At 37.3% G+C, this 18,835-nt stretch overlaps 1 protein-coding gene across 13 annotated transcripts in view; it reads right to left on the bottom strand.

The window, feature by feature from the left end:
- The window catches only part of LOC149202151 (protein MEI2-like 2), a 170,400-nt gene that overhangs the window by 82,396 nt on the left and 69,169 nt on the right, over nt 1-18,835 (bottom strand). For 11 of the 13 annotated variants that reach the window (XM_089403107.1, XM_089403110.1, XM_089403104.1 and 8 more), the window contains 6 exons: nt 14,738-14,796; nt 14,507-14,650; nt 13,935-14,401; nt 13,349-13,507; nt 2,960-3,076; nt 2,735-2,886 (listed from right to left, as the gene is read on the bottom strand). In XM_089403107.1, the coding sequence (XP_089259233.1) occupies nt 2,735-2,886; nt 2,960-3,076; nt 13,349-13,507; nt 13,935-14,401; nt 14,507-14,642 (1,031 nt within the window). In that variant the 5' untranslated portion in view covers nt 14,643-14,650; nt 14,738-14,796. The remainder of the gene's footprint in view (nt 1-2,734; nt 2,887-2,959; nt 3,077-13,348; nt 13,508-13,934; nt 14,402-14,506; nt 14,651-14,737; nt 14,797-18,835) is intronic. The other 2 variants (XM_089403113.1, XM_089403114.1) reach the window with 1 other exon arrangement.

Below are 18,835 nucleotides of genomic sequence, written 5' to 3'. Positions count from 1 at the left end.
ATATTCCAATACATGCCTCTAAATTGATGACCACATTCGGTTACTTAACCCCTCCCTCTTTCAACGATATACTTTAGCTATGACTTGGTCCTTTGGAAGATGCTAAGATGTTATTTGCATGCTTAGAGAAAGACATCCCACCTTTTTGAGAGGTCGTCCCAGTTCTTTGGCAAGGCGTTAGGCTTCTTGGGGACATAGCATGCTTGTAAAGAGGATGTGGTACCTTTTTGATGAGATGTTGCACCTTTTGGAGATGATTTGCCACTTTTTTTATGAAACATTGCACTCTTTGGACAGAATGTTTCACTTTGGAGCCCCTACACATGACCTCTAACAGATTCATCCACCTCTTGGGAGATCACACATGTGGATTTATTGTGCATTTTGGAGGATACCTTGTATATGAGCATGTTTACATTAATTTTGGAGCACAACTAGTGGTCTACTGACACATCCACTCTTGTATCATGGATATTTTGTGTTATGACCTTATCTTTAGGGCTTGTAAAGAGATGAAGGCACTTTTATATTTTCTTGGGGCCCAGAAAATATTATTATTATAATAAGAAGGGTGGTAGATCTCTCATATTTGGATTCATTGCTAGAACTGGTGAATATTAACTACTTGTCTACTATGAAATCTATATTTTTGCTATGGATGGATAACTGGAGCAACTTCTAGAGGATGATGTCTTGTAAATGCTTTTACAATTTCATGGGTGCTCTTCTTAATTAAGCAATCTCATTTAATCTTGTTGGAGATTGTTTACGAATGATTACAAGTGTAGTTGTGCTTCTCTGATGATGGTGGTGCACTCTTCATATTTTTATTGAACAAGTCCCTTCTTCAAAATTCTTGGAAGATTGCTGGTGGAGTATCCTCCTTTGAACTATCTTGAATTTTGTAAAATACTATCTGGATCTTCTAACATTTGTAGTGGACAGCCCTAGATATCAACCTCGATCTACTTCTATCCTCTCAAGGGAGTCCTAAGTTGACCCCATATGTCCCCCCTCCCCCCCAGCAAATATGTCAAGCCACCACAATGATATAGTATTCTCCACATCCATCAAGTGCAACCATGGGAAGATCTACAAAGCAAGGACATGTAGGAAGACCACTAAGCAGTAAGCACAATCATCCAACTAAAGGGAAGATGGACTCCCCTAACAAAAGACCTCCATCAAATGATATGATGCCATGATGACACGGTGCTCCATAAAGATAAATCCCCCCAAGTTGGTCCAATAGCTCCAAGGGACCAGAAGCAAATTTCCATCAATGTGACGAAATCACAATGTAGAACCTCATAAAATATAAGATGTGTAACACAGCTCACTGTGAACAGATTGGCAATATACCTATTTTTCCTTTCTAAATTTGTAAATACAGAGAGATGTTTTGCTGAAAATGATGGTTTGCTATTTACTATTAAGTACTACTTTGTTCTGGAGATTCATTAAGCACTCTCTGCTCATTGCAGTTACTGCAATCTCAAAGGAACCATCTTTGGACATTAGTAGAAATTAATATTTCAATTAAACTAAGTTAAATTTTCATAAAAAGTAAGAGGATTTTCAAAATTGTGTGTACTTTACATGATAAAAAAAGATGTTAGATGAGATTAGGTGAGGTTTAAAAAAGAAAACATTTTATCACAAAGGACACCCCTACATCGAATCCTAATGTACATTTTCATAAAAATTAAGAGGATTTTCAAAATTGTGTGTACTTTACATGATAAAAAAAGATGTTAGATGAGATTAGGTGAGGTTTAAAAAAGAAAACATTTTATCACAAAGGACACCCCTACATCGAATCCTAATGTACATAAGACTTCCACAGCAATGACGGTAAAAATGTTGAGGTTAATATCTGCCACCTTATCGAATTTCTAAGCACCCTCGCTCACTAATTATATCAGGTGCCAATGCCTCATCACTGATTCTACTTCATCGTCTCATTGAGCTATACTTGGTCATTTGTTGGACACAAAAATAATCTAATCTTATCTTACTTTCATTTGAAAATATGCAGTTGGAGTGCTGGAAAGATTACAATTCACTTGACTTCCATAATCTGCAATGTTAATCAAATCAATTTCCATGATAGGCCCTAACAATCTATTGTTGAAGTAACCATCGCCCAGATAGCCAATAGGACAACAGTCTTGTTGCCATTGTCAATGGCAACATGAAAAGGAACCAAGTACTTTGCACAAATATTTGTGTGAGATTAAACTAAGAGCAAACTTCAATTAGGTGAGACAAGCATCATACTCGAGATTTAGTTAGAAATTATAACCCTTGATTTTTTGACCCTATATTTGCATCATGCATGCTAGATGAAGAAACTGACTCCAAGAAATGCTTGCAAAAGAATTGACATTTCAAAGAGAATGGCATGGTAAAAAAATATCACATAATTTGTAGTCACTAATATCTAGGGACCCGGTATAACCAAGATATCTTTCTTTCAAATAACATCTATGGATTAAGTAGACACTATATATCCAATTGCCTTGGGCTATGATTACATGTTGTTTCCTGCTAGTATGACAAAAATTTTGATTGATTATTATATCAAGTAAAACCCTCCAACCATCTGCTTGACATTTCTTACAAATGAAAATAGCCTGATCATATAAACAGACCTTAGAATAATAATGCATAACAAAAATTAACCTAGGAATATCAAACATCAGAAAAATGAACTCCTATCCAAGACCAATACCTTCGCCTTGCTCCACCAGGACGGCTAGGTTCAAGCTTGATACGCTTGCCAGCAATGTCACTCTTGTTTAGAGCTCGAAGTGCTTCTTCAGCTGCTCTTACATCATAAAACTCAATAAACTTGTGATGTCGTTTGTGGGGGGTTTCCCTTATCTGTTACAAATACCATGTTTAGTAATAGCAAATTAAGCACAACTATAACATCAATGAAAAACTAAAATTTTACCTCTTTGACTTCTCCATAAGCTCCAAAAATTCGTCGAAGGTCATCATTTGACACAGATGGATCCAAGTTAAAAACAACGAGTGTTCCTTGGTTTATATCTTTATCAGAAGGATTGTCCTAAAAGCACACCAAAAAAAAGAAATAGATAAAGATGATTCATGTAAGATATTAAGCTTATTATTTTCTATAGGGATAAAACTGTAAAATAAACAGCAAAGAAAATGTCTTGCAATGTCAAGAGAGAGAAAGTAAGAAAAAAAAAGATTGTTAAGAACCTACAGACAAACCAGAAACAAGCAATATACTTTGTATTTTGTTTCAAACTCAAATTCCTACTGCTGTAGTCTCTTGCAGATTTTGCAAAATTACTGATTTATTGTGTTCATTACTAATCTGAGAAAAAATTTACGGACCTACAGACTGCCACTACAACTTACTCCCAATCTTGCTAAGGATTTTTCTTAAAATTGCCAATTCTTCACTGTTGCCACCTTATCATTTCAATCGTACTTATCAGCATGAGAACATGCATAACCTATATTTCAAAATTTTTACATATGCACTCAAAGGACATGTAGTAAATTACTACAACTCAAGTTCATTGTATGTCTTAGAATGTATCATGACTTAAAGAAAAAGATAAAAAGAATATATATATATGTTGGAGTTGTCTTTTCCAACGCTTCATTTCCCTATGAGCTAAGTATGGTGAGTTGTAAGATCACATAGGGACTTGCATGTACCCAGTTGTCGTAGCTATCCTTATCCAACACTGTGCCTCATCCATTGCTATATAATGGAGGTCTTCTATGTACATTAACACAAAAATGTGAGTAATATAATACTCTTACATGGTATCAGAGCAGGTGATTCCTGCCCTTGCAGAATTCGTTTTTTGAAGTTTTCTAATTTTTTAATGATCTGAATGAGGTTTTCTCTTTGAGTTTGGATGTTGGGGCTCACAGGGATCTTTACCAGATTTTGGTTATGGCCATCGCTGGTGTTCAGGGCTTGAAGGTTTGGAGTAAGAGAGCCTGAAGATTCTATTCTTTTAGGGTAATGTCAAATACCTACCACTCTCACCAGAAAACTTTGGTGTCACGAGCTAGGGTTCCGTAGAAGGCATTGACGTGTTTCTTACAGTGCTAGGTACATTCTTAATTATTTTTGAGAGATGGGGAGGTTTCCTTGGGGTTTTCTAGTAAGATGGCAGAGAGGGACATCAGTTGCTTAAGTTCATTGGAACTTGGCTATATGGGGCCCTCTTTTCAGGAATGGTTGTGCAAATTTGACATTTCAGTCGCCTTCAATCTTCTGCCAAGCAACAAATTTGATGTGAAGGAGATTTGATTTCTTCTAGCAGTCGAATTAATCGGAATTGTCTTCAACCGATATTTTCAGCTTGAAATCCTCCGAAATATGTAATCAAGCTGGGTTTTGCGCTTGAAATACCAAAAGCATGAAATTGTTGCTTATGGGGCAGCAATCTCCCAGCTGGGCACTTACCCATCTCCAAATTTTGTCCTAGAAACAAAGTTGAAGGAAATTGCAGTTGATTACACTCCCGAAGTCTGCCATCATAATCAAGAACAAGACGAAATATCAATTACATTTGATGAAAGGGGCGGTGCACGTTGGAGAACGCTGAGGAGATTCCGCTATGGTACTTTCAGCGAGAAGATTAAGTGCCCAGATGGCAAAACCAGTGGATTGAACTCCAATTTATATCTCTCATCCCTCGAAGGGGATAAATCCCAAGACGAAATTGACTTCAAATTCCACAAGCGACGAATCAACAATAAGTTTTGGCTCTCTTTGTGTACTAAGATCGAGTAGATGTGACAAGGTGACAGAGGGCTCGTTGAGATGCCGGAATATGTTATACAAGATTGTGTACAACGTGTCAAAGCCTGCAACTGGTGCATGGATTGGCAAATTTCACTGAACTTTGGCCTTGCAAATTGCTCAGAGGAGGTGGAATGATAGACTTTTTCTTTCTTTTAATCTCCACCTTAGATCGATGAACACATTTTTGCATTGATTTAATCCATGCCTTCATGCTTTAATGTTGGGCCAAGAAATTTTCTTTTTGGGTTTTTAGAAAGCAAATTTTATGATTAAAATTTTATTAACGTTTCAAGTACTAAAATGAAGAAATGTTAAAATCGTATGAAAAGGATTTTCATATATGTATTTGATTGACATTGCTTTGATGGTGGGTGGTTAGGAAACACTTGGTGCTTTGACAGATGTCATGCAAAACTAGTTGAATTGGTTTTATTTATGTGGTGTTTGGGAGCGTGAAGCTATTGTCATCATTGGTCTTCCTTTGTAGCACTTTTGATTTTGGGAAAACACATTCATCAACTTTTCAAGATGGGTAAAAGATTGCAGCAGCTTCATGAGAAAGCGGCAGCGGATGAACTTTGTAAAGAAGTCCTTCAATTACAACCAATGGTAGTTGTTTTGCAAGCTGAAAATGCAACTCTTCATAATAGGTTGCAAAAATCAGTAGCTGAGAAAATCCAAAAGGTTGACCATTTGGAATGAACCATCGGAAAATATCTGCAGATGCTTGCAGATGAATTTCAAGAGAAGATTGACCTCCTTGATGACTTGCAAGAGGAAGTTGAGTCTTTTTCTGACTCAAATTTGAAGAAGCAACTAGAAGAGCAAAATAATCAACACATTATGGAGATTGATTGTTTAAAAGAAACAATGATGGAGCAATATCATTTTTTGAAACAAGATTATGATGCCTTGTCTCAACAACTAATTGAGAAGGATGAGGTCATTCAAAAGCTGCAAGAGTCTAAGTAACAACTTGAATTGGAAGTTAGTCGTCTTCAGAAATTTGAGATGGAGACAATTGATGTTAAGGTGCCAAGCTCTCCTTCTTCCACACTTGATGATGTTGATTGTCAAAAGACTGAAGCTGATGATCATGACGCATCACATGCCTTTGTCACACCCAGTTTTGAAAAGCATACTACTGGTATTGGATCCCAATTGCTGAGTAAAATGGGATATACTGGAGGAGGACTTCAGAAGAATGGACAGGGAATTGTTGCAGACATCAAGAGCAGGTCTTGGATATGATCCTGTTGTTGCCTCATCACCTACATCCAACTGTGAGGTGCTTGAATAAATGCTCCTGTTGATTATGATAAACAGATCAATGACATAGTTGTTGATGTCATTCCAAATGATAGTATTAATGCACCCAACTTTGAGTCTGCAAAAACAAAGAGTGAGGCATCTCCTCATCCTCATCAAAGGAGATCATTCAGGCCCCAACGTTCTTGGTCACATACTAGTCTTGCATTCAGATCGTTACAAAAGAGACGTGCAAGAATGAATTGTGGACCAATGCCAACCATCTAGATCGACTATGGTTGGATCGATGAATGGTCGTAGCATCATTTGAACCAATGCTTGAAGAATTCATATCATTGTATTGCATTAATTGTTCATTGTTGATTGTCGTTATTCCCTTAATTGTGTTTGAAGGAGAGAATTTTGCTAACAATGAAGACTATTGATTCTTGCTCCTTCCACAGTTGTGTTTTTTTTTTTGGCGGGGGGGGGGGGGGGGGGGGTGGTGTGTGCAGCTAGATGGTGGCAGAGATTGTTGTCATTTTTTGTGTTTGATCAATGTGACGATGACAATGTTCAAACAAACTTCAGGAGTGTTGTTGTATGACATTTGAGCTGAGTTTGTCATACTTGACATGCCTCATTGTTTGTTTGTTGGTTGATGGTGTTGCTTTTGTTTGAAACCTTTGTCTCGGTTCTTTACCGACACCTTTGAAGCATTTTTGGGAGATGTTGACAGTGTTTGCCTTTTGGGCATTGGATAATCTAGCTCTCCCTGTGTGTTTCGTGACATGGCCTAACTGCCTCTCGTGGATCCGTTAACTCTGACGATGTGTTCGTTCACTAATACCAGCGGGTTTTGTTGTAACGACAACCATGATTCCAACATTGCAACCTTGTGCCTCTGCAACAATCCTACTTCAGAGATTGACCGACCTCATTGAGGTTTCATGACTCTCATCTTCAGAATTTTGGTACTTCAACATTTTGTACTTCTTGATTGGAGTAGGCCTATGTTCTTGCCATTCAGTGGATCGTTATGGGATCTACAATTTTAGCTCCATGATAATTTGAGCATTGTCATCTTTCTCTCTTTTGGGGGGAGCTTTTTCCTACGGGTTTTTCTCTCTTTCTCCGCTTATGAGAGTTTGTACATGGGTACCTAATCAGGCCTCATTGCTAGGACCCATTCTTTGTTTTTTTTTTCTCTTTAGTTACTCCCTATGTTTCGCTTAAGGGGGGGTGTTGGAGTTGTCTTTTCCAACACCCCCCTATGACCTAAGTATAGTGAGTTGTAAGCTCACATAGGGACTTGCATGTACCCAATTGTCGTAGCTATCCTTATCCGACATTGGGCCTCCTCCATTGTTATATAATGGAGGCCTTCTATGTACATTAACACAACAATGTGAGTAATATAATACTCTTACAATATACATATATAAGAAAACCATAAACGAAAAGCATGTAAATAGGTGAATTGACCAAATCACTGATTAGCCAACTAAAGGGTTTCAAATTTCAATTGATCAAATAGGACCTACCAAATGATCTTGATCAAGTCAACTGTTTAGCTCGTTTTTTAATGTATTTTGTTTATGCACAAAGGACTTAGCCATCACCAATGTTTTGCTAAAAAAATAGGACCCATGCTGAAAATAAATATGGACATAAACAGACCATCAACACACATAAAAATACACACAAAATTTTGGTCAACTTAGACCCAAGCAAAACCCCTTCAATCTTCTTTAGGGAAAACCTGTTAGAGTCCTCTTCAAATTTATTTATCTTTCAAGTTCAGGAAAAATACATTTGTAGACAAAACAAAACAACAAAATACAACTTATCTCTTCAGCCCAAAACTCCTTGAATACCGTGCCCACTTTGCCTCGATTTTTGTGCCCACTTGAAGCTGAAAATACATATTGTATGGATACGACTGTACGAATTGTACAGACTTCCGTATAGCTGTACAGACTGTACAGGTTTTTTTCAAAAACTTCTCTCGAACGGCGTGCAGTTCACAGCGTTCAATGTTGTTCGTATTGTACCCTCTGTTGTCTTCTATGCCTCGATTTTCATGCCCATCTTTGCCCAAAAATCACTCCTTCAGCTTGCTGCAACAAATTTCTCCTTCAGAACTTTTCTCCAGCTCTCAGCCTTCTTTCTCCAATCTGCTCATGAAGAACGAATGCAGTCTCTCTTTTCTTTTCCCCCTTTTGTTTCCCTAAATGACTTTTGGGCAACCCTAAGATCTAATGGCTCAGATTCATTTAGATCAAGGGATGAGAATAAATGTGCATTTAATTCTCACTTTCTATTTTTTTAACTCGCCCATTAAATAAAGTATCCACATTGTACTTTGTCTAAAGTCACTTTTCACTTTATAATTTAACATTGACTTTACAACTTATAAAGTCACTTTCACTTTATAAAGTCACACTCAGGAAAAGAATTATTTTGGACACTTTTCCCTGGGTAGAGACTAACCCATGGGAAACCACTTGTCCAAGGTACATTAAAATCAACAGCAATTAACAACTTGCCAACGCTCCTCTGCTCTTCAGGTCGACACTTCTTTGGCTCAAGGGAGCCTTCCATAATTAGGGTTGCTAGAAATTAAAGCTATGAAGTGCAAGGTGATGTGAAGGGCAATTTCCAACAAAATAGGTTTGAAAAAAGTTACAAAAATAAAAGGGGATGAGAGGACCTGAAGTCAATGCCTAAACCATTGGATGAATGGAATCATAATAAGGTTCAAAGGGGAAGTTATTCTAAAGATGGTAAAGGGAGAATATCACTAAAAAGTACAAGCTAAAAGGCCCCTTTCCTTGCTTCACTATAGTGCAGAAATATAGTCAAGAGTGTTGCAATGTAGAAAGCACCCAATATTTGAGGACATAACAACTATCAAGAACCATGTATGAGAGGCTCCAATCCACAATTAGAGAAAAAAAATATTTATCAACAAATTTCTAATGATAACAAGACATAGAAGATGGGAACAGTTCACTACCTTCAAACCATAAAAAACATGTCTAGCTATATCAGCAACAATGGGAACAATAATAAAAGATATACAAACATCCTCACCTACAAGAAATTGTTGGTTCTCCAAGCACCTCTAGGAGACTTGCCATTTTTCTCCAAGGGAAAGAGTTCTCCCAAATCCAACCAGACATCAAAAGTGAGGGAGCTGCTATTTTAATAGAATTTCTAGCTCAACCTCTTACAATAAAAAATGATATTTCCTTTGTTCCAGAAATTGTAAGGAGTATCCCACTCTATCAATTGGCTTTGATAGGCAAACCTTTATCAAGATTCCATGATGTATCATCAATACAATGTAAATGGAAACTTGCACATCACACCATAATTTAGGCAGAGGCTGGGTACGACACCCCTATTCATGGCAAAAGATGACCCAGAGTTATATGTCCATGCCCAGCTGCAATAGACTCGTTCCATAAGTTGAATAGGGGACCCAAACAAAGCAAGAGCACAAGTCCACTGATGCATGACTCAACAAAGCGACTAGAAAATGTAATAATCATCATTTATCAAAGTGGCTCATATTTTATTTTGAAGGTGGCCTCACCACCTCTTAAACCAATGCAAGAGGCTCCATCACACGATTATATGCGTGGTGGCTCAATAAATTGTAAGGAAATTGAAAATGTATATATGGCCATATAAAACCAATCCCACAATTGTTCATTGGACTGATTCATAAAAAAAATCCACTAATAAATGTCCCCTTCTTCAAAATGTGTGGCAGCCCCTCTTCATTGCATGATTAAGAAAGTTGACACCACCATGGCTCCATTTCAGCAAATGCGCCTCCCCACCCTCCCCCCGGCCCCCTCCAACCAAATCATGGTACATTCAATTTGATGGGCTCGAATCATATAGTTATAAAAAGAGGGGTACATAATTCATTAGCTCACCAATAGGAAGTATCCCCTTTCACAATACAATATATCATTCAACTATAAGCTATGGATGCTTTAGAGTTTAATCTTTAAACCAAAAATCCCCCATTGTTGATGTTTGTAGCTTCAGCAAGTACTTTTACTTGGTCCTAAGTGTCTAGGCATGTAGAAATCGCCTAATACACAGTTAACCTTGGCAATTAATTTAGTGATTAAAGTAATTTCTTTTATAAGACAAAAGTTTGTGAATCTAATGAAATGCAAAGGTTTTTGCATTAGTGAATTGGATGAATCTCAACTATCAATCTCAACTCAACCATCAATCCCTTAGGATATTAGGTTTGTGGATTTGATCATAACTCAAGCTTATAAAAGAAAGGCTAGGCAAAGGGAGAAGACACACAAGACATCTTGAGCAAAAGACATAGTGAGAGTGAGATCTCAGTGATTGGGTTGAGAAGGACTTCCATTCATGTTTGTTGGATCCGAGAAAGGTGCAAGGAGCAGCAACAAAGATCTAGATCAACAAAGAGATAGACCGAAGGACAGATCTAGGGTGGGATCAACTAGACCAAATCCAAGTTTATTGTTGTATATGTAATTTCCTCATAGGACCATTTCCCAGTAAAGGAACCCAAGCAGGTTCTCAATTTAATAAATGAAGAGTTGTTTGATTAGACAGAAAACTTGTGTGCTTATGTGATTGATATTTGTTATTTAATTTGCTTCTGCTATTTAAGTTTGTTAAGATCCCAGATGTGCTTTTATTCAGTAGATCTGTAATCTGCTAGGGAGCAAATTCCCAGGTTGTAGGGTTCAAGGAAATATTAACAAACCTTTATAATATAATAATATCTCCTCAACATCTCTGCCCCTCTCAAGCATATGGGTAAATAATACATGGGGTTATATGTGTGAAGGGATGATTGTTCCTAGTAATATTTAATAAATGTACCCCACTATCATATGCATGTCTCGAAGATTAAGCCATGCATTTCTACATATGAGCTAATTCAAACTGTGTAACTGAGAATGGCTCATTAAATCAATTTAAATCAATAGCATGCCCTCATAGCTTTAGTTATTGATAACATAGGGGTGGCCCTATGTATAATTTTATAACCACTTAAAATCAAGTGAATAGCCCCTTTGCATAACATAAAATCATCCTCACATACCTGCAATTATACAAGGGTATACTTTATAAAGTTTTGTGCCATGGGAATATAAATGAACTATTCTAGTAATCACACCATGAACCAAGGTCATAATAAAAGGAGTCCAAGGGCAACCAGGACAACATCTACAAAAGATATCCCATAGGACCAAGGAACATCTCATAATCATCAACCAATGCATCATAACCACAAACTCCTCAACCTTGAAGCTCCATCAACCAAGCTATTCCACTACAAAGAAGAACCAAACCGTGATAATCAACCACATAAGCAGCAAGCACAACACCATCCAACCAAGTAGATTTGAGACTCAACCAAAGTTCTCAAGAATGCACAACCAAAGAAGCCACTACCAACATCCCAAGACTATGAAGGCTAGGATTAGTATGCCATACTACAAAAACTCCGAATCATCACATGTGCATCCAGATGCAATATAGGTGTTAACAATACCTAATATAAACTTGTCCATACTAATTACAATCCCTAACCCAGTAGGTACATCAATTGAGGCACACAATAGAGGTAGCGCACCAGGGGATCAACAATGAGACCTCCTACATGAAGGTAAAAGCACTCAACCACTTGATCTAGCCCACTAAGCTACCAAGATAAACATACACATACATGCATACATATAGTCACCATGTACGAGTACAAATACATATATATATACATGAAACAATGCAAAACCAAATATCAAAAAAAAAAATCATATTTGAAAAACAACAAATAAAAGCTTTACTTCTAAGAAGAACACATCTGCATGAAAACTTGACATGATACTCTTAACAACCAATCATTCATCATTCCCCAAATGGCCCTTTGACATGCCAAACCAAGCACCTCATGGGCAACTCAAATCAAGTCCCCGCACAAGCACAACAAAGAAATTTTTGACAAGCACTACCTTAGAAGAGATACTAAGCCAAGCACTATAACTTCATGGGAAACCCCATCAAGTCCCTGCTCAAGCACAACAAAAGACTTTTAACAAGCACTACAATAACAGAAATACTAACGAAGGAGCCTTAAGATTTCCTACAATGGAAGTTGCATTGTCCTTTAATAGAGGATAAGCAATATAATTTTAGGGCTTAAGGCTTTTATGACTAACAATATCCTTATCCCTTTAGGATTCCTCGTTTTGGCCCATTCTATTTAGTATTATGCGAACAATTTATTTTCTGAGATTGTTCAATTCACAGATATGATGTTTTAATGGATACATCAATATCATATTTTGTATCTTTTTCTCCTCAAACTCAGTGTATATTCCTTTATTTTCTGGGATTAATAAATTCACTGACATAATATAATGTGATTCCATCATCAATTGAGTTTATCCCAGGTGGTTGGGAGGAACAATTATTATCCTCTCCACTTAGGTTCAAGTCCACAAGTGACATGATAAGTTCACATCAAATATATTGTTGTAATGGCTTCGAGCCTAGTTGTTGAGCAGCATTGAGCCCTGAAAAATGTTACACTTGCCTACAGGCTGCAGGGTGGAATGCTTTGTTACAATGAAAAAAATAATGCAATTCCATTACCCAACAACAACATCAATTTTATATCTTTTTCTCATCAAACTCGGTGTATATTCCTTTATTTTCTGAGATGAATAAATTCAGCAATATAATATAATGCAATCCTTTTGTCCAAAATCGGCATCATATTTTATATCTTTCTCTGGTCAAACTCGGTGTATAGTCCTCCGGCAAATCCAACTGGCTTTGAGGAGGCTACACATCTCAAATCGCACATAATGAACATATTTGGTTCACACCAGGGGAGATTTCTCTAACGTTTGGATGCCTCTTCACTCAGCTTCTAATCTATTTTTGCCACTCCTAATTTATCATGCATTGTAAAATTCTCTTCCCTTGAACAAGAACTTACCTCGTTATAAATTGCTTCATTATTTTCCTTGTGTGAAACAGTAACTAATTTTGATTCCTTAAAATAAAACGAAATAGTTCTCTTGTAGATTAATAAATTCAACAAGGTATTCCCTTCTAGATTTGATATTCTTGGCATTCATAGGAAATTATAATTGATTTTTATTATATATAGATAAATTTTTAATTCCAAAACGAGGAAAAATCCACAAGCTTGTTTAGTCCACAGCCCAATTCCAATTCAATCTATGCATCAGACTCTTGGAATAAAGTATGTACCTTTGGAATAGAAAAATGAATGTCAAGTTTCCGCCTTCGTAGTGGCTTGTTTTGAAGGGCCCGCATTGCATTCCGAGCAGCACGAATATCATAGTAAGATATCATTACAAACCCACGATGCTTGCATGCAGTATAGAGCGTCCTGATGTCACCATAATGCTACCCAGACATAAGAACGATATAATCAGTACCTGATAAAACTTACCAGTGAATTTTCTGAATACATAAAAACAACAACTATGTGAAAACTTAAAAGAGTTCATTGAATGGAACATGAATCATGAATATGTGTGAACAGTCTAACAACAAAAACACACAACATGTCAGGAATGAAAGTCAAAAATAAAATGAAATGGACCAAAAATGGTCAGGAGTTTTTCACTTTTGAATAATAAAGAGACTACAATCCCCAGGATCATATAAAATTCTAGCATACATTTTTGCCAAGGCTTTCAGGCAAAATTGTTGTATCCAAGTTAACAAGTAGAGAAACAATGGCCAGTATAAAGCCCCAAATTCAACATGAAAGGCTGGATATTGAAAATGAAAGGCAATGCACCGATATAAAATTTAAATTCATAATCACCTCAAAATAAGTACGGAGCTCTGAATCCTCCACGTTACTGTTAATATTCCGCACAAATAGTGTTCTAGAGGGATGTTCACCATAAGGATGTTCCCCCACAATTGTCGCAGGCACATTTGAAACACCAGAGTGACCAGCACCACCACCAGTAATATAATCTGATATTGCATTGTTATTTTTTACATTCAAATTTTCTAGAGAATCTGAATCTAGTTCCATTCCACCTCCACTGCTAAACAGATCATATTCTTCTGATTCTTCCATCTGGACGAACAGACCACTCTTGTCAAAATCATCCACTATGCCTGCCAAAAGTTCTTCTTCATCATCAGGAAGGCAATATCCTATAGCTTGTGACTCCATCCCTTGAAGGGATTCAAAAGAATCTTCTCCTTGATCTGCTTTCTTGGAATGACAGGATGCAGATTCCATTAATTTTCCACTGCATCCCTTATCTGACAAATTCACTGTAGGCAAAGCATGCAAGTAATTAAAACACAGTGCCACTCCCATTATTTATATTCAAGTAACATGTATTTAATCTGGATTTAAAGCCACAAATTATTTCATACATTTCCCATGAAAGAGAACAGGCAGCGAGCTTGAAAATAAACTCGTATCACTTGATAAATGAAAGCCATCCAATTTGGCTCCAATATCAGTTCCCTCTTTCTTTGCCGGAGGAATCTGCATGTTGGGGCTCCACATTGGTGGACCTGCATTCAATTATACAGTGATTAAAGCTCTGACATCTTGTGAACATCACAAGTGATTATTAGCGAATAATATCAAAAACACACTACCCTGAAAATGCTTTGACTGATCCACTGACTGGCTTATTGCATAGTCTCAAATCGAATACCTGCAGGGATAGTGGAAATATATTTTCAACTCTACCACAAACGATAAAATCTCAAACATAACATCACAAACATACAGTATTAGGAACCTATCATGATAAATGGGAGATATATCTTCAACTAACTCTACCACAACTGATAAATCTCAAAACCTAACAAACACGCAGCATTAGGAACATATTATGACAAAAATACTAAACATAAATGCATCTTAAAATTTAAACCAATAAAACAAAATAAACCGCAGTTTTACAAGAAAGATGTCCCAAACCCTAGAAAGCATCAATGATACAGACTGTAAAAGTCATACAGCTCTACCTAAGGAGTACCAATTGATTACTCTATCATTAGAATGAAATGGAAAACTTATGGCATTGCAACCTTGGAACAAGATCCTTGATCCAACAAGAGAGCAAAGAATCCCTTTGGAACAAGTTGCCATCGGCCTCAAATGGACATTGAAGTTAAAATATATGTGAACTTTTCCAAGATGGGAAGCAGTCATACAGAACTGAGCTCCTCATATAACAGGGGAGAGTAAACTGACCCCAATCTATAGCAAGCAGACTATGAGGGCAGCCACCCAATATCAGTGGCAACCATAGTCAGACATAAAAAGGACAGTTTGAAAAATTCATAAGAAGTTATTTCTCTGTTCCTGCGGGAGTTCTGCTGTCTATCATTTACTCTGGCAACTTTACATATTTTTAGACCAGAAATTGTGCCTATTATTATTCTATTTCAATTCATCCCACATTTGATAGGACTCAGAATGATTCAAACCAGGGGAGTTAGCTTAATTTTGCTTGTCACCAATGTTGTTGGGCATTTAGCTAGTTGAAATTCCATGCCACCAGATACCTGGTTTGAATACCCCTGGATGAAGCACACTAGTATATGCTGATGGGTATGCTAGGTATACCACAAATATGGATAAGCATCCCTTGTGTTTCCCCATGAGGTCTTTCTTGAAAACAGGACTCAGGAGGTTATCAGTCATCCGAAGGTCAAGTGCACACTTCCTTCTATTATTAACCACAGTTTCTTAAATAGGAGGAAGCCAAAGCATGTAATAATAGTATATTTAGTCACACTTTTCAAAGCATGGTATAATGGTCCACACAACTACACCCTCAAATTTGCATAAAAATATGTTTAACAATGAATAGCTAAATACTTCAAGGCTCTAGCAGTAATAAATTTCATACCTCTGAAAACAAACTATTAAGGAAAAGGCCAACTTTAAAACAAGGTTATAGTATATACATATTGGTTCTTGAAAACCCTTTCCTCAAGGTCACTAGGTAGAACAAAGCTTGACTAAAATACTTAAATGACTAACATGAGTTTTAAATATACATCATGTAGGTAAGAATTGTTTTTACTTTTACCTACAGAGAAAATGTACAACTAAAAAATTCCTTTCAAAGCAAAAGAGCATAGTTTCTAACTGACTGGATAAATATCAAATCAATGAGGCCACAGAAACACAGACTTGCAATGGCTGAAAGTATAAAATGTCAAAAGTATAGGGCACTAATGAATAGGGCATACCTTTGAGTAGGGAAACATTTAGGAGTTTCCAAAACAGGTACATTTAGAAACATCACCTCCCAAAAATGGAAACGTCAGTCAAAATGTCAGCCAAAATGTCATATCTATATATATATATATAAGTGAATAACACATTATCTTGCAAGAAAAAAAGGATTAAGACCCATAGATGACAATTTAAAAGGAAAAACAAGTCTATATTAACTCTAATAGATGATTAAATGATGGTCGAGTTTCGGCCAAGTTTCGGAGTTTCGGGTACAGGTACGACCCGAAAAGCTGGGTTCTTTGAAGTTTCGTACAACATACAGTTCAACAATAGCACAAATAGGCATAAAAAAGGAAGGAAAAGGTTTGCTTGAAAGGTATGATCAGCAAAATGAGAAACAAACCTTCAAATGACCCTAAGTTGGATCCTAAATACAGAATTAGGGTTTTTCAAATCCTAGAATTACCGAGGGTTCATTACATCATCTCTATATAAGCACTTTCAACCACGCAAATTTCTAGATTTTGATATTTTAAGGCTCAACAATGTGGAACGACTTCAAATCAGCTCAATGTCCAAGCCCTAGCTAAATTCTTCCTAAAATACTAACCCTAGAGGTTTGCAACTGCAAAAATTTTAGGAGAGAGAAAAAAGATAAAATTTTATGATTTTTGATGGAGTCTTAGGGATTTTGACCATGGAAATATCAAACCCTAGAAGGGAGTGTTACCCACCACCAATGGTTGACCCCATAGGAGAAATTTTTTCTCCTAGATTTGTCTTCAGCCAGCATCCAGCAGCCCCTGGAACCCACCCATGTAGTCGATATATTGTGCGAGTTGATCTTCACTCCCTGAGTCAGTCATATGTCCCCTCGCCCATTTGTCGAGAGCGCATGTTTGAAGGTGGTCTATCCAATCTCGAACGTATGACTTTCATTGTGCAATTGGGTGCTTATGCTTGTTTTTCCTCGGGAAAACTTGGGTATGGAATATTGGGTGACTTGGAAAGAGGAAGGGTTTTGACTATAGTCTTATTCCCTCACCTTAAATGGGGGGTTAATCCTCAACCCTAGTCTTGTGGGATCTCCCCTATTGGCTTATAGCTTCAGAATGGGCACTACTTGGGAAACCCTGATTTTGGTAACGTAGTCTCGTTTTCCCGTTTCATATTTTTCACTCTGTTCTACATGCCCTATCTCACCATCTTCCCTCTATGGGTCCACATGACCACTAGGTCCACATGACTCGATAGCCCAAAGATTAGGCATTGGTCCAAGAAGAATCGATGATCAACCTTCCCTTTCCTATATTTTCTTCTCCTAAGATTTTTGGCCCCTCTTCTTTAGACGGCTAGTTAGGGCATCCTGTGAATTGCATTAGAGGAAGAATTTTGGAAATCCGCTTGGACATGACTCTTCCTTAGTGTTTTCTCTAGAGGATATCAAAATTTGGTTGAGTTCCCACGATCGATTCTTCATAAATCTTGATGCCCTAGGTGTGCCCTAGAAGGGTAACCTAGCTTGAATCTATTGGATTGGTGGCTTTCTTGAGGGTCATATGAACTTAGTATTCAATGGAATAAACCATAAGAAACCCTTTCCTCTGTTTGCCTTGACCTAGTGAATACTTTGGAGGAATTTCCTCCCACGTATATCCTAAAACTCTAGGTCTAGCGTGGGCCCTAAAATAGGTCTCCCAAGGATAGCGAAAGCCTATTTAAGGTGTCTAATCATCTTACAAATTTACTTGAGAGGTCCTATATCATCTTGGAAGTCTTGATCTTAGGTATACTCATCATCATTGAAAATCTCAAGCCCTAAGTCTAGACTTTCCTCCTAGGTCTTTCTCGGAGAGCCTTTAGCTTCATTGAAACATTGAGCCCTTATTGAGTCTCTCCTTGAATGGGCCTTAAGAATCACTTCATATCTTGTCATTGACCCTATCATCCCAAGTGATTTCCTTCATACTGGGACTCCGACCATCAATGAAAGTCCGTAAAGAGAAGGGGAAATTGAATCAAGTGATAGTGGGTCTTTGTCCCATTGTTATCACTTGGTCTAGTAGTTGTCCCATAGGTTCCCCTCCTAGGGCCTTGCTAGATTGTGTGGTAACAGCAGTGTTGTTAAAAGCGCGATTTAATCGCGCTTTTTTCCCTCTGGTGATTTAATCGAGCTTTTTATGGGTAAAAAGCGACACTTTTTTTTGGCGCTTTTTTCCAAAAAAAGCGCACTTTTTTCGAAAAAAAGCGCGATTTTTTCCCAAAAAAGCGTGGGGGGCGGCGGCAGCGGGTTTTATAATCCGAATTTCGTTTTTTTTTTGTTCATTTGGACTGTGGCCGCGCGTAGGAGGAGGAGAAGGTGTTGGAGAGAGGAGCTGGAGGGTTTGTGCGCAAATCTAAGTGCTTGTAGGACAAATTCAAGAGGAGACCACCAATTTCTCCATAAAAACGGTATGTGGATTAATTTTTTTTTGTTTTCCTTGTTTAAAAACTTTGTT

This window comes from Pinus tabuliformis, chromosome 2_1 (genome assembly GCF_031772625.1).
Source record: "Pinus tabuliformis cultivar Carrire ecotype Pingquan chromosome 2_1, CPIR1, whole genome shotgun sequence".
NCBI lineage: Eukaryota > Viridiplantae > Streptophyta > Pinopsida > Pinales > Pinaceae > Pinus > Pinus tabuliformis.
The sequence above is the reverse complement of the archived record's forward strand: the minus strand, read 5'-3'. Positions and strand labels throughout refer to the sequence as shown.